The sequence below is a fragment of the Lutra lutra genome, chromosome 6 (genome assembly GCF_902655055.1).
Source record: "Lutra lutra chromosome 6, mLutLut1.2, whole genome shotgun sequence".
NCBI lineage: Eukaryota > Metazoa > Chordata > Mammalia > Carnivora > Mustelidae > Lutra > Lutra lutra.
In genome coordinates this window covers 4,143,473-4,158,689 of record NC_062283.1, presented here as the reverse complement: position 1 = coordinate 4,158,689, position 15,217 = coordinate 4,143,473, and the positions used below count along the sequence as shown (strand labels likewise).

The 15,217-nt window shown below is 43.5% G+C and overlaps 1 protein-coding gene across 1 annotated transcript; it reads left to right on the top strand.

Moving 5' to 3' along the window:
• Nucleotides 1-132: 132 nt before the first annotated feature.
• Nucleotides 133-14,550, top strand: ACOT13 (acyl-CoA thioesterase 13). Its single transcript, XM_047734709.1, has 3 exons — nt 133-356; nt 11,753-11,937; nt 14,294-14,550. The coding sequence occupies exons 1-3, from the start codon at nt 276-278 to the stop codon at nt 14,484-14,486; spliced, it is 459 nt and encodes a 152-aa protein (XP_047590665.1). The 5' UTR covers nt 133-275; the 3' UTR covers nt 14,487-14,550.
• The last annotated feature ends 667 nt before the right edge of the window (nt 14,551-15,217 follow it).

Genomic DNA, 15,217 nt, shown 5'->3' with positions numbered 1-15,217 from the left:
AGGCGGGATTGCGCCGCGGGCTAGCAGGCCGGGCGGGGCCGGGGGCCACGGCGCGTGCGCGACCACAGCGCAGGTGGGGGCGGGACGTGAGAGCGCGAGCCGGTGGGCCGCTGGCGGTGAGTACAAGAGGCGCCAGACGCCGAGCTCCCAGCGGGCGGAGAGGACGTGGCTGTCTTTACCTTGCCTGTCCTTACCCCTTCGCTGACTTCGGGGTTCCCCCCGACTCAACCCAAGCTTCCTTCTTGCGTCGTGTCCAGAAGGCGGAGCGGTCCACGATGAGCCGCTTGACCCAGAACTTGCTGGAGGTGATGAAGTCGATGGCCGGTGTCCCCGGTTTTGACAGAGTTTTGGAAAAGGTACTGCCGTGGGAGCGCCGGCTTCTAGAGAAAGCGCGATGCTCGGGGTATCTCTCGCTAGATCCCGCTGGACTGCCCGGGAACGTCACTTGATAGCGGTGATGACTGCTGTCCTGGAGCGCCCTGTGTGTGAGGTCAGGCGCCTGGTTTATTTCACGGCAATGTGTGCTACGAAGTTCAGATCTGCCTCGATTTAGGATTGGGTTCCTTCCAGATTAAACCCCTGTCGGGTGGAAACACGATAGTTGGAAAGTGCGTGCGATACACCTAGCCTCGTCGCTTAGCCTCGCCTGTCCGATGGGCTCAGATCACTTCTTGGCCTGCAGTTGGGCAAAATCATCGAACGCAAAGCCAATTCTGTAGAAGGTGTTGAATATCTCTTTAGTTTATTGAATACTGTACTGAAAGGGGAAAACGGAATGGTTGTTTAGGTATAGAATAATTTCCTTCCTTCCTAGAGAACGCCAGCGAGGAGGGGGAGAGGGAGAGAGAGAATCTTACGCAGGCTCCAGGCCCGGCACAGAGCCCAGGCAGGGCTCGATCTCACGTGAGATCTGTGGTCATGACCTGAGTAGAAATCAAGAGTCCCGGGCTTTACCTACGGAGGCACGCAGGCACCCCTAGCTACGGTATAATTTTAAGCAGAGTTGCTAGCCCTCCAGCTGTGGGGGCTGACTGGGAGCTGCCGCTCACTGCCACTGCCCCGCATCTGGCGAGCATGTACTGCATGTGACTAGCTTGGGGTAAGATGGAAATTCAAAATTCGAAGTTTCTACTGAATGTGTAACGCTGTCACACCATTATAAAGTTGAGAAATCTTAAGTCAAACCGTCGTCAGTCGGGGAATGTTTAAGTGATTCTCACTTGTGGAGACAATTTCTTGATTTCAGAGCAGGAAAGGACTTTAAAGCTTGGCCTTCAACATACAGGTGCCAGGAGTGCTCTGAGGAAAAGAGTAAGGACAATGTCTGCACTTAAGATGCATTTGCAGCCTAGAGGATTAGAAATAAATAATTGCAGTAAGGTGGGAAAGCCAGATTCCGGGTTGAGGGGTGCTTTGGAGTCAGGCAGGGATAGCCTCTGTCTCCTTGGCAGATGAACAGACTAGCCCAGATTCCTAGTTTTCGGTGTCTTTGTAGAAATCGTCTTACCTAGGAATCATTTATAAATAAACATGAATAACAGAAGCCCTTGGTTATGTCAGATTTGGAAGACATTTGACAGCCAAAGAACTTCTAGGCTTTTTCCTAAATATTTTAAATATTCATGCCTGTTTTCCTTTTAGAGAGGCAGGTGGGTCAGGGAGAGACTGAAGGAGAGAGAGAGAATCTTAATTTAGCAGGCTCCATGCCCAGTGCAGAGCCGGATGTGGGATTTGACCTAACAGCCCTGGGATCTGACCTGACCTGAAATCAAGAGTCAGATGCTTAACCGACAGAGCCACCCAGGCACTCTTGCCTGTTTTCCTTCTGATTAGGAAAGAGGATTGGGAACTTTGCAAATACATAATTTAAAAGTGGAGTTTAAATAGACCAACTGCTGTCAATTGTAGGAAGAATGTAGGCCGTTGGACCAAAGTCTTCCTCCTGGAAACAACATTTGGGCTACATTTTCAGTATTTCAATCATTATAGCCAAGGGCTTTTGTGAAAAACATAGGAAATCATACTCAAATGTATTCAGTGTTTTCAAATAGCAAACACTATAAAATCCAAGGATATGCTACTTTTTAACAGTAACTTTTTGAGAGAGACACATGCAACAAAAGAAGTATTGGACTAAGGGGAAGACTGAATTCCCTAAAAACATCTATAGCCATTTTCATTATTAAACTTTCAACAACCAAATTTTGGGTGTGTCCTCCCCTGATAATCTTGCTGTGGGTTGGATTTGCCTTTGAGTAGTCTGAGAAAAATCTCATACCTTGAACAGTCACACTGTAACAATCATAAACTTCACTTATGCCTGAGTTGGCCTTGGTGGTCCAAGTCTTCCAAGAGGATATGCCTGTTAAACCTGATGTACAGTTTCTCAAAAGTTGTAGTAAGATTGAATAGAGGTACCTGTGATTCTAGACCCAGCACTGTCCAGTAGAGATGTAGCACAAGCTACAAATGCAAGCCACACGTATCATTTTATTTATATATGTATATATATACACATATATATAACTATAAAAAAAGCAAAAAGAAATAAGTAAAATTAATTTTACTAATACATTTTAAGCAACTCATTATATTCAAAATTATATTATTTTAGCATGTAATCCACACATGAATATCCTGTTTGGAGGACTTCATCCTTGAAATCCAGTGTGAATTTTAAACTTAACAGCACATCCGAGTCATCCTGGCCCTGTCAAGTGTTCAATACTGACAGCAGGCTAGTGGCTACTGTACTAACTGCACAGGTCAGTACCCCTGTAGGTGCTCTGTATTAATTTGATCTAAAATAGGATCTGTGTTTGTGTCTTGTGTGGGCACAGTTGCTTGGGCTAGAATATATATTTATGGTGATACATAAAGCTAGTTGTGAATTTGGTTCCTTTCCTACTATTGTAAACTTAAATGTAACATGATCTAAACCAGTGTTTCTCAACTAGGGGTAATTTTGTTCCCTGTGGGACATCTGTTTGCGGACGACTGGAGTGGGATGGAAAGGGCACTATGGGGGGCATCTACTAGGTGGAGGCCACAGATACTGTCCTCCAGTGCACAGGCTCCTTCCCCCCAACTCCCCACAATAATGAGTCATCCAGTGCACATGTCAAAAGTGCTGACATTGAAAAACCTTCTTAATCATTCTCTCTGTCCTGGGTGAAAACTAAGTAAATAGCAAAGTATAAACCATGTCTTTGTGCTGAACTTCGGCTGTTCAGATCATGGAACTTCCTTTTATCCCCTTCGTCTTGGTATGGGATACAATGTGTTTTTTTCTAAATCACACTTAACAATTATTTATATTCTCTTTGTTAAAATAACTAGCGTGTTGTTGCCTCACCGGTCCTTGACTGACGAAATTATTTTATGTCAAATAGTTGTCCCTTTGGTTACTTAAACAGGAAACTAGAGATTTTTCAAGATAAGAATGTTCATTTTTAAGCATTTAATGCAAGCATATTGTTAAAACTAAATTGGAATAAGGGTATATATGATCTTTTTCAGACACACCTGTGCTTTTATCACTACTTTTGCAAAGATCAGAAGCAATAATGTTTCTTCTTTTTCTTTTTTTTTTTAAGATTTTATTTAAAATAAAAAAGAGAGAGAGTGAGCGAGCACAGGCAGAGGCAGAGGGAGAAGCAAGCTCCCTGCCGAGCAAGGAGCCCGATTCTTTTTCTTCTTTTTAAGTAGGCTCCATGGCTAGTGTGGAGCACATATAGGGCCTGAATTCAAGACCTAGAGGTCAAGACCTGGGCTGAGATCAAAAGTCAGACACTCCACGGACTGGGCCACCTAGGCGCCCCTCTTCTTATTACTGAGTGTAAGAAGCAAATGAGCTGTGCAGTACTATTACTTTAAGTCTGCCCCATTATCCAGGCCTACAGTGGCCTTACTAACTACCCCAGTAGAGACAACCAGCTCGCCAAAAGAGAGGTGCGTTTTTTTCTTGATTACATACAAAAGACAATTCTGTCCTGAGTGCTAACCTCTGATTCTTTTGAAGGTCTTTTTGTTCTGTTTTGTTTTTGTCTTTTGAGGAGCAGGGAGGGGCAGAGGGAGAGGAGAGAGTCTAAGCATACTCCACACTGAGACGTGGAGCCCGACCTGGGACACGATCCCACAACCCCAAGATCACAACCTGAACCAAAACCAGGAGTCAGACACTCAGCTGACTGAGCCACACAGGCACCCCATTTTAAATGTTGTTTTTTTTTTTTTTAGTCAATGAATTAAGTAAGATAACACTTGAAATTTTTATAATATTCCCATGGAGTTTTGGGTCTTGGACAGATGTTTAGAACCAGCATATAAAATCTGCTAAATGATGATGACTTTCTATTCCTCCAAAACCGATCTGTTGAAGAAGGCACTTTGCACTCAGTCCTGCTTTGGGTGTCAAATTAATGCACAAGATCTTACCTTAGAACATCTTTATTATTTTAAGGCTGTCCTTTGTAAAACAAAAAAACAAAACAAAAAACTTCCAGTTTCTCAGTGTTTATAAACACCCACAAAACCTATCTTTTATAGAACACTAATATATTAGAACAGTCAAATGTCCTGCTCTTACTATTAGATCGCCTTAAAATCAGTCAACAAATCAAGTACTGTGAGATAATGAAGAAATACCAGCCACAGTCCCTTGCCTTCTAGGAGTTTATTATCTAGGAGAGAAGGAAGGTGGGATCCAGGGAACATAGTGCCATCAGATGTTCCCTGAGAAAAAGAGTCCCATGAATAAAAAAGTTCAGGAAACATTGATGTCGTATCCCCCCTTTTAAAACAAAAATTGCGACAAAATATACATAACATCAAATTTGCCGTTTTAACCATGTTAAAGTATATGATTCAGTATTAACTGCATTCACACTGTCATGTGACCATCACTACCATCCACCTCCAGAACTCTTCGGGTTGCAAAACTGGAACTCTGTCTTCATTAAGCAATAACTCCATTTCCCTTTTCCTCCAGCCATGGCAACACCATGTACAGTCTGTCTCTCTGAATTTGAGTACTCTACGTACTTGATGTAAGTGGAGACGATCTAGTCTTTTTATACATTAAAACATTGACTAGTTCTGCCGTAAGTAAACATGCTTCACTTAATCATGTTTCAGTCCCACAGTAACACATGTGGAGAAACATATCTTGGGAATCTCAAGTGAGAGGCACCATGCGAGGGTCTGGAAAGGCTATGTAGAGTCCAACGCAGAAATAAGGGAGTGGAGTTGCGAAGCGAGGTAAAATTGCGTAGTCATCCTACAGAAACGAGATGAAGATGTATAAGGAAATGAGATGTCCCAAGAGGAAGAACACAGACTAGAGAGAAGCATTAAGGTTTAGGATTTAATTTTAGTTAAATCTTCATTAAGGTTTAGAATCAATCTCATAGACTACAGGAGTGGGTAAGAAGGTAAGAACAAACCTTATACTGGGTGGCTCAGTTGGCTAAGCGACTGCCTTTGGCTCAGGTCATGATCCTGGGGTCCTGGGATCGAGTCCTGCATCGGGCTCCCTGCTCCTTGCTCATCAGGGAGCCTGCTTCTCCCTCTCTCTCTCTGCCCCTCCCCCTGCTTGTACTCTCCTCCCCCTCTTGCTTTCTCTCTGTCAAATAAATAAAATCTAAAACAAACAAACCTTATGCTTACTAGAACCACCATGAGGCTTTGAACTGACCACAAAAGCACAAGTATTTCTATTATTTAGAAAATTTGTCAACATGACAGGACAACAGATTATTTCAGATTCATTATTGGCCATTAACATCATCTAGGTCTAAGAAATGCACAAGAAAATAATAAAGCAAGCTTTGTTCAAAGACTTAGATACAAAAATACTGGTTGTAACATTATTTGTGATATCAGACATGTGAAATAACTTAAATGTTCAGCCACAGAGGAACGGGTAAAAGAAATCACTCGTAGCTCCATGTAAAGGAGTCAGTTTAAAAAATGACGTATTATCATAGAAGCATGTCACAAAATGATGTGGATGACCTTATAAAATTGGAAATTTTTATCTTGAAATTTTCATAGCATGTACTGTGTGCAGGCACTTTGCACTTTACTAATATGAACTCTTCATGGAAAAGAAAAACCCAATAAAAGTCAAAATAGAATAATCTGAAAAAGGATTTCTCTATGAATAGGAGCTAAAAATCAGATACGGTAAGAAGAGCTATAAAAAGTTTCATAAGTGGGCCAAAGTATCAGCAGGCTGTTTACATGAGAGATGGAGTCAGCCAATAAGCACGAAAGTCAGGCACTAAGCACGCTTCCTGGCTCGTAATCTGGCTAATACACATTTAAACGGTGAGATAACATATTATTTTGCCTATCACATTGTAAAAAGAGTAACTCAGAGTAATAATATACATTATTGATGAGGAATTAGGGAATGAAGCACTCTTACCGCTTTTGAAAAGGAATCTGGCAGATTTGTTAAAAATTTACATACCTTTTACCCAGCTATCTAATTCTGGTGATCAATGTTCTACAAATAAAAATAACTTTGTAATGGTAAAAAATATGGCAAGAACACACATGTCAAGCAAGAGTTTAATAAATCTAATATATTCAATAGTAGGGCATAGCACAAAGCCATTAAGAGAGTTCTGTGACTGGAACTACAGGCATGGCTGTGATTTACTAGGAAGAAAAAAATGGAAGCTGCAAAGTAATATGTAGAATGTGATCCCGTTTTTGTAATTTTATAAAAAGAAAGGGGGGAAACCCTATATATATATACATGTTTGAATAGGCCTGGAGAATGATAGTGAATGATATAGAGTAATGAAGGAGTGGTAGGTAGGAAATGCAACCCTACACTGTTTATTATAATGAATTCATATAAAATGAATGATTGTTGTCATTAAAAATCTAATGTAATCGGGGCACCTGGGTGGCTCAGTGGGTTAAAGCCTCTGCCTTCGGCTCAGGTCATGATCCCAGTGTCCTGGGATCGAGCCCCACATCGGGCTCTCTGCTCTGCAGGGAGCCTGCTTCCACCTCTCTCTCTGTCTGCCTCTCTGCCTACTTGTGATCTCTATCAAATAAATAAAATCTTTAAAAAGAAAAATCTAATGTAATGAAGAGAAGGAACATGGCAGTTTAGATGCTAAGATTTAAGGAGTCAAGATATAATTGGTGAAATGGACTCAAGTCAGAAGTTGCTGATACTATAGGGGAAAGGGATTTGGCATCATTTCAGAGCAACTATAAATATTCTGGAACATTAGTACTTTTAGCAGTGGTGAATGGAGGCCCAGTTGAAGGAAATGGTGAATTTACATTTCTTCCACCATGGAAGACAGTCAAGGTTTAGTACTCCGTGCACACTTGGAAATGGCGTGCTGCTGAAATGTTCTGCCACTTGTCTAAGAAGCCCTTTTATTCAAGTCCTCTGTTTTCTGAAGATCTCTGAAAGTGATTCTGAGAGCTTTGATAGAAGTTAAATATATATATTTTTAAAATTCAGCACAGAACACTAAAAAAGAAAGGCAGTATAATATTTACTCAACCAGTCTAGGACTTGCAGGAATTTCTGGAATGCTGTTCCTCAGTGAAGAGAGGTTACTTAAAACTTCTTTGTTGCTGTTTGATTCAAGGCACGGTCATAGGACAACGAAGCTGTGTGCTGGGCCTTGACTCACCATATTTACTTACCTGCAAGGCACCATCCCTTCCTGCAGATGGCTCCATATTCAAATGCTAGATTCCAAACTAGATCACGTGCAACAATTCTACGTAGTTTGTTTGTCCCCCCTGGAGAGGAGATCAGGAGATGTGAACAGACATTGCCCCAGTCCTCAATGTATATGGGATAGGGATGGTCCTTCTCCATTAGCCCCTTTTCCAGGCTCAAGGCGGCAGAGAACACGTATAGGGCAGAAAGCTTACTAACGTGAGGCCTTCATAGTGTCTGTATTTATAGGTTATTTTAGAATGATTCAGTAAAACCTGCCATTTACCAGCCATTGTGAAAAACTAGTGGTGGTTCACGTTCCTTCACAGCCCATCGGTCACTGTCCCCACCACTCCAGGGAACTGATGTTACTTCCGCTGGCTAAATTCCGTTCACTGTTTCGTTCAAGTCCACTTAGCTCGTCCTTGGGCTTGTTGTGCCTCTTGTGGCAGTCGTTTGCTAACGTCTCTTATTTCTGGCCTGCTCTTACAAGCTCCGCTGCTTTGTTACCTTCCTGAGGACTTGGACAACATCTTAGTTTGGCTCCTCCACCACCTCTGTCCCCAGCATCGCTCGCTGTCTTTCTCAGCTCCACTGTGTGCACTGTTTGCGGCCGACCGCTATCATGCGAGAACTCTGTTGATTTCTCTACTTCGCTGTCGGCACGGCACGGAGAGCGCTGCTTGGGGGCAAGTCCCTAGTAGAGGCTCAGGAAGCCTTTGTCAGTGCCTCCCGCCAGGGGCCCAGCAGGGTGGCTCTTCTTGAAGAGACTCCTCCCCGCAGCCCGGTCAGTCAGGTGCTGGTGCCGCTCAGCGACGTGCATTTTGTCACGGACTGCTCCCGTAGTTCCCTTCGGGTCGGAACGTATTCACTCACCGAGCAAACATTTGAGCACCTACTCTGTGCCAGACCTCCTGCTAGGGACCATCTCCTTCACTGCTGTTGGTTCTGGGCACCCCTTCTCTCTGTCTTTACTGAAAAGGTAAGGGAGGAAGGGGGAGACTCTCACCTCAAGTAGGTTCCGTGTGATGGCATTTAGGTGTTTGGGTGAGGGGAGGAGGGCGCCATGCCGCACGAGTCACACAGACTCACCTGACTGCACGAGGAACGGGAAAGACACAGTTCACTGCAAGCCATATAGAAAAGGAATAGATGATTATATGTGCACATATCTAATTTCTGTGATAAACCACGGAGCCCGTGCATCAGACTGGGCTGAGCCATAAAGGTTCTTGCCAGCCTCCTGCAGCTGCCCAACCCACGCGATCCCGGGAATGCAAGTATCTGGGCAGTTAATTCTCTGTATTACTGGGGCCACAGCAAATATATTCCTGACCCCACTGCATCACAAAAGGCTTTCCAGACATCCTCCCACAAGACACGGAACGCAGCAGGACCTAGTTGTCTGCAGCAGTCCAGGCGAGGTGTGAAGGGAGGTGATTTTGCACAGGGGTTAAATCAGAGATGTCGGAGTTGAAGGAGGATCCAAGTGTCCACGTCTGAGAGGTGAGGATGGAGACCGCGCACGCAGGGCGGCTGAGTGCAGTCCCTAACTCCAAGTCGGCCATAGTTAATGACCTTTAAACAACTGTATCCCCTACAGCCCATATCTTAATGGAAACTGAGGGTTTTTTTTTTTTTTTTTTAACAGTGTTCTACTCATACCCCCATTCTTCATCAAACAGAGGTCAGCTCTCCATTGGCTTCTTCCCCAATAAGATCACTTACTAGCTTTGGGCGGTTGACTAGGACATTCCTTTGTTAGCTCCCACTGGCTGAATCCCTTCATCTAGGGAGATGAGAAACGGCCACACATAAAAGCATTTCTCTTGCAATGTCAGGCTGACTGTCAAAACGCTCTCTCTTCCAATGTATATTTTAAACCACTCTTGTATACTTGTGTGTCCTTTGGCCTTTCAAGTTGGGAGAAAGAAAAAGAATTAAAAACTGTATTCTGCAGTGGAAAATCAACATTTGTATTACCTCCTGTCATCCATCCCAGCGGAAGTCAGAGAATCCAATGGGACTTTAACCTCTACTAAACACACCCCACACTTACATGGCACCAAACTACCTCTGGTGTTTGTGGGGCTCAATTTAGTTCTCTCCCCTGCCCTGCCTGGCTGCCTCCCCCATTTTCACTTGACTCACTCTTCTCAGTCTGTCACGATTCGGTTGCCGTTCCCCAAGAAGCCCTTCCTAATGTCTGTTCTCTGAAGACATACTTCCGTTAGAAACCCTTCTAGTGACTTGGATCTGTTCTGTCTCTAGGAAGTCCCTACTCCGGGTACTCGCCTCTCCCTTCAGGTTGTGAAGCCCTGACGAGCAGGGATTGGACTTCATTCATCTTCACATGGCCAGCGCTTGCTGTACTCAGTCAGTGCCCAAGTACGGGGAGCTTACACCTTGGTCCTGCTTGATATGTCCATTAGTTTATGAGGACATCTTGTGGTTAGATCATTCGTTGTATGAATACACTTGATCCTGTTCTAATATTTACTTGGCACTGATGTACCTGTTAAGCAAAACAGGACATAAAATTGTTCAGGATGACTTCTATTGTATGGTTCTATTCTGTTTTACTTCAGGGCCTACTTCTCGGGGATAAACCACAGCAAAACCGCTGAAGTTGTGGCTTGTGAAACTCAGGTGTCTTCCTGGTGGGAGCCTAGAGAACACTGCATATCCAGACACTTCACAGTTACTGCTGAGGGAGACTCGAAGACAGACCTAGAGCTCAGTCAGTTCTGCCACACCATAGGTGACCCTGACAACAAACCACTCTGAATTTAAGTTACTTACGAGATGGAAATTATCCTTCCTTATTGTGTAGCGTACGTTAGGGCCTGGCTCAGCACCTAGCGTAGGAAGATGCTAAGGTAGCAGTTAGGTAGAATCGAACCATTTAATGCTCGAGACACTCATGTAATTCTTTTTCCTTACAATACTATAAATGGGCAGGACCTTGAAAGCTGCAGTTCAACTCTGTCGGAGTCTATTGTTGAGCTTCTTATATTAAAATGGGTTTATGGTGTAAGTTTGTTGATTCTAGTAACTCACTGAATTACTGAATTTCTTCCAGTCTGTTTTTTATTTTTATTTTTTTTTAAAGATTTTATTTATTTATTTGACAGAGGGAGATCACAAGTAGACAGAGAGGCAGGCAGAGAGAGAGAGAGAGAGAGAGAGGGAAGCAGGCTCCCCGCTGAGCAGAGAGCCCGATGCGGGACTCGATCCCAGGACCCTGAGATCACGACCTGAGCCGAAGGCAGCGGCTTAACCCACTGAGCCACCCAGGCACCCCCAGTCTGTTTTTTAAATTGTTAAAACCATTCATTACAAAATCATTATAAAAATTACTCTCTGCAAAAACTAGGGAACATCCAAGTTAAACCTATCATGGGTTAATAGATCACAGGGACCCGCCAGCTTTATGGGTCCAAAATTTCTGTGGCAATATTAAGAGATGCCAGGCTGTCATATGCAAGGCTGAAAAGCTCTCTTTCTGCAGAGTGGAGATTAACCAGAACTACTCTTTCCCTAAATATTCCTTTTTCTTGTCTTTTTTTTTTTTTTTAAAGATTTTATTTATTTGACAGAGAGAAATACAGCGAGAGAGGGAACACAGCAGGGGGAGTGGGAGAAGGAGAAGCAGGCTTCCTGCTGAGCAGGGAGCCCCCAATGCAGGGCTCAGTCCCAGGACCCTGTGATCATGACCTGAGCTGGAGGCAGACGCTCAACGACTGAGCCATCCAGGCATCCCAGTATTCCTTTTTCTTTAAGAACAATTTCTATACGGGTTCATGTCTATCAGAGATATTTGTAACTTACTTGAATTTCTAATTAACTTTTTTGGGATGATTTAAGATTTTATTTTTAAGCAATTTCTACACCCAGCATGGGGCTTGAACTTACAACCCCAAGAGATCATGAGACACGCCAGGCGCCCCTGGAGTGACTCCGTTTAATCCAGTGATAATTCTTCATGGGCTGTTTGGGTTTCTTAATACCAAAGAATGTTGAAAAAAAAATTTTTTTTTTTACACTTAGGTGACTCTTGTCTCTGCTGTCCCTGGGAAAGTGATTTGTGAAATGAAAGTAGAAGACGCCCACACCAACAGATTAGGCACTCTGCACGGTGGTATGACAGCCACCTTAGTGGATAACATATCAACAATGGCTCTGCTCTGCACTGAGAGGGGAGCGCCGGGAGTCAGTGTGGATATGAACATAACGTACGTATCCAGACGGTACTACAAGTCACTTTTTTAAATGTGAAAAGTCACTTCAAACAGCTGAGACTAAATACCTTTATAACATAAATAAAATTGGAGGTGTCCTGAGCTGGTCACCCTGAAGTGTAGCTGTAGAGGTGCCCTGAAAGATCCCACAGCCAGAGAATCTAGAACTAGAGGAGCGAACTGCCGCATCAGGAATAAAGGGGTCACGACCTAAACACTGAACAGCAAACACTCAGCTCCTATTCTGTATACCCGAGGGGCGGGGTGGGGGTGGGGCATCACAGACTCCCGGCCTAGAATGTTCCACAAATGCCCTGCAACTGCCACTCGTACAGGCGTCATGAGGGTTGTACTGAGTGCCTAGAAAAAAGCCTGAATAAAATTCAAAGGGAAGCTGGATAAACTTTCATCACGTATACATTGCCACTGCCTTGGAACAAGGCGAACACAGATGTCCGGTTTTGCAATCCTGTGTCTTCCTTGCAACCGCCCACGCACTCTGCAGACATAAACTAGGAGATCGGGAAGCAGGCCCCCAGAGGCCAGGCTGTTGTCACTCACCACCCTGAAAATGCCTGCAGGGGTCACCTGTTTTCAAGTGTAAAAAACCCATTTTGAGCATTAACTAGTACCACTGCTGGTCCCATCAATAGAGGGCACAGGCCCAGGGCTTCACTTTCAAGACAACAGCTTTTTCCACAGACACAATGGAACAGTGACTTTTGTTGGGGGGAAGGGCAGGGATCAGGGTGGGAAAGCCAGTATTACAAAACATGAGGGCAACGGAAATAACGTCAGTTATGAGAGTTTTATACAATCTCAGCCTTTCACCAGGCTACCTTAGGAAAATTCAGCCCTTCTTTACCATAGGAATAAATTGAGGTGCAACGGCAGATCACAGGGCAAGAGGCAAATGCTCTTGAAACTAAGATCTGCAAAGGTTCTGCTTGCTGTGCGGGTGAGCTCGGTCTGCAGTCCTTACCGTGGTCCCCGTGGTGGTGAGGGGTGAGGCCCGCTGCAGACTCCACTTTGCTTCAGGAGCCTCTGTTGAGCGCTGAGGTCTCCCAGCCGAGCACGGCACCTCACGATCTTCTGAGATCTGCTGCTCTCGTGAGCCTGAGAATTTGTAGTAAGTCACACACAGTTCCCACGTACGTGTGGTCAGATACGGGTCACAGTCGAGAACTGCCTGAGCTTCAGGAATGGGCTCATTTGAATGGGGAAACAGTCTCAGAGATTTACTCTTGATATTTCAAAATAAATGAGTGACAACTTACGATTAAGGTAGGTAGTCAAGTATCTCTTAAAAATATATACAACTCATCACCAGGGTTTAAGGGCCTCTATCAATTCTCATAGTTCTTACATTCGATCGTTTTTGAGTGCAGTAAAGTGCAGAATTTACTCCAGTACAGTTGAGTGAATCCTAAATACGATATGACGTATCCAAAATCCAAATCCAAATAGATATGACGAGATAGAATAGTCCCCTTCTTACCCACAGGGCTACATTCCAAGACCCCCGTGGATGCCCAAAACCACAGATACTACCAAACCTATTATATATATTTATATAATATATATACAAAACATATATATATGTTCTTCCCTATACATACATACCTATGATAAAGTTTATAAGCCAGGCACAGATTAACGATAATAAAATAGAACAAGCGTTATATACTGTGATTCTGTAGGAGTGCGGTCTCTCAAACTCCCTTGTACTGTGCACAGCCTTCTAGTGAGGACGGGACATGCAATGCCCACGTGATGAAGTGAGGAGAGAGACAGGCAGGGGTGCAGTGTTAGGTTACTGTTGACCTTCTGACAATAGATCAGGAGGACCATCTGCTTCCTTCTGGACCACAGGTAAGGGGGAACCTACAGTACAGGGCCCAGGCAATACTTCACCTGGGGAAGTTAAGTAGACTAAATAAAAGCTGGAGAAAATCTTTCACCAGCCCCAAATAAATATGAGATGGGAAACTTGGCTGGGGGTGGGGGAAAATGCCTTCCCTATTTATGGAAAAAGAAAACTTGTGTGGATATGGAATGGGGAAGATGAATTTGGATAGGACCAGCCATCCAAATTTGATAGGACAGAGTGCTCGCTTCGGCAGCACATATACTAAAAAAAAAAAAAAAAAAAAAAAAAAAAATTGATAGGACAGAAAGCTTACTGATACTATTCCTAAACTACTTGGAAGAGGAAAATAACACATAAGAAGGCTGTGTAAGAGATGCACACAACTTCCCCTCATAAAAAATTGCTGCTAAAAATTTTTTAAAATTCAAAAAGTAAAAAATTCTTTGCTGTTAACTGTATTTAAATTTGTTTCCCTTCAAGGTACATGTCGCCTGCTAAAATAGGAGAAGACATCGTGATAACGGCGCAGGTTCTGAAGCAAGGCAAAACACTTGCATTTGCCTCTGTGGAGCTGATGAACAAGACCACGGGGAAACTAGTGGCACAAGGCAGACACACCAAACACCTGGGAGACCAAGGCCTGCAGGCTGACTTCAAAGACACCAAACAATGAAGACCAAGTGTAAAGCTGACTTGTAACAAATGTAACTTTCGAAATAAATTAGCACAACCAGAAATAGTTCTTTTCTTTGGGGAAAATGACATAGGAACCAAGTGGAACCTAGGACGGGACTGTCTCTATTTTTCATTTTAAACCTCTTTGGTTTATTTGTAATCTTACATAGATGATAACTTGGACAAAAAAAATTCTTAGCTGAAAGGGTTTCTGAAAACTTAGGTAAAGCAAAGACGACAGCAAAGCCATTTTGAGATGAGATTACTTTAAAACTAAAGCCTGGTAGAAATACAGGAAGCAACTTGAATTTGGAAACACTATCCACAGTTAAAGGCTGACTTATCCTTTGTCATGCTGCTGTCTGCTCAAAGGACAGAGTAGACTTCTGAGGAGCAGTGAGCACACAAGGTGGACACCCAGTTCTTAACTTCTAGTACTTCCCTCTAAAAGGAACCTGGGCGGCTTGGAGAAAATAACTGATTTCAGGACTGGGAGGATGAGATAGGGAAGTTGACCTTAACGTATCTTGTGCTTAAAAGTAAGCATGTGTTCAAGAAAACAAACTGAGCATTAAAGGAAAAAAATTTTTTTTGTAATTTGTAATTGTAACCAAAGGAAATATCATTTACGTAGATAATGTGTGGCAGAGACAGGAGAGCTCCTTCTTATGACAGAATGCTGCTCAATGTGGAGGGGAGGGGTAGATAATTACGATTTTGCAGCTATCA

Coding starts and splice junctions, on each gene's coding strand:
- ACOT13 (XM_047734709.1), top strand. CDS start 276: ATGAGCCGCTTGACCCAGAACTTGCTGGAGGTGATGAAGTCGATGGCC. Junction 357..11,752: donor TTGACAGAGTTTTGGAAAAG/GTACTGCCGTGG, acceptor TTTTACACTTAG/GTGACTCTTGTCTCTGCTGT. Junction 11,938..14,293: donor AGTGTGGATATGAACATAAC/GTACGTATCCAG, acceptor TTTCCCTTCAAG/GTACATGTCGCCTGCTAAAA.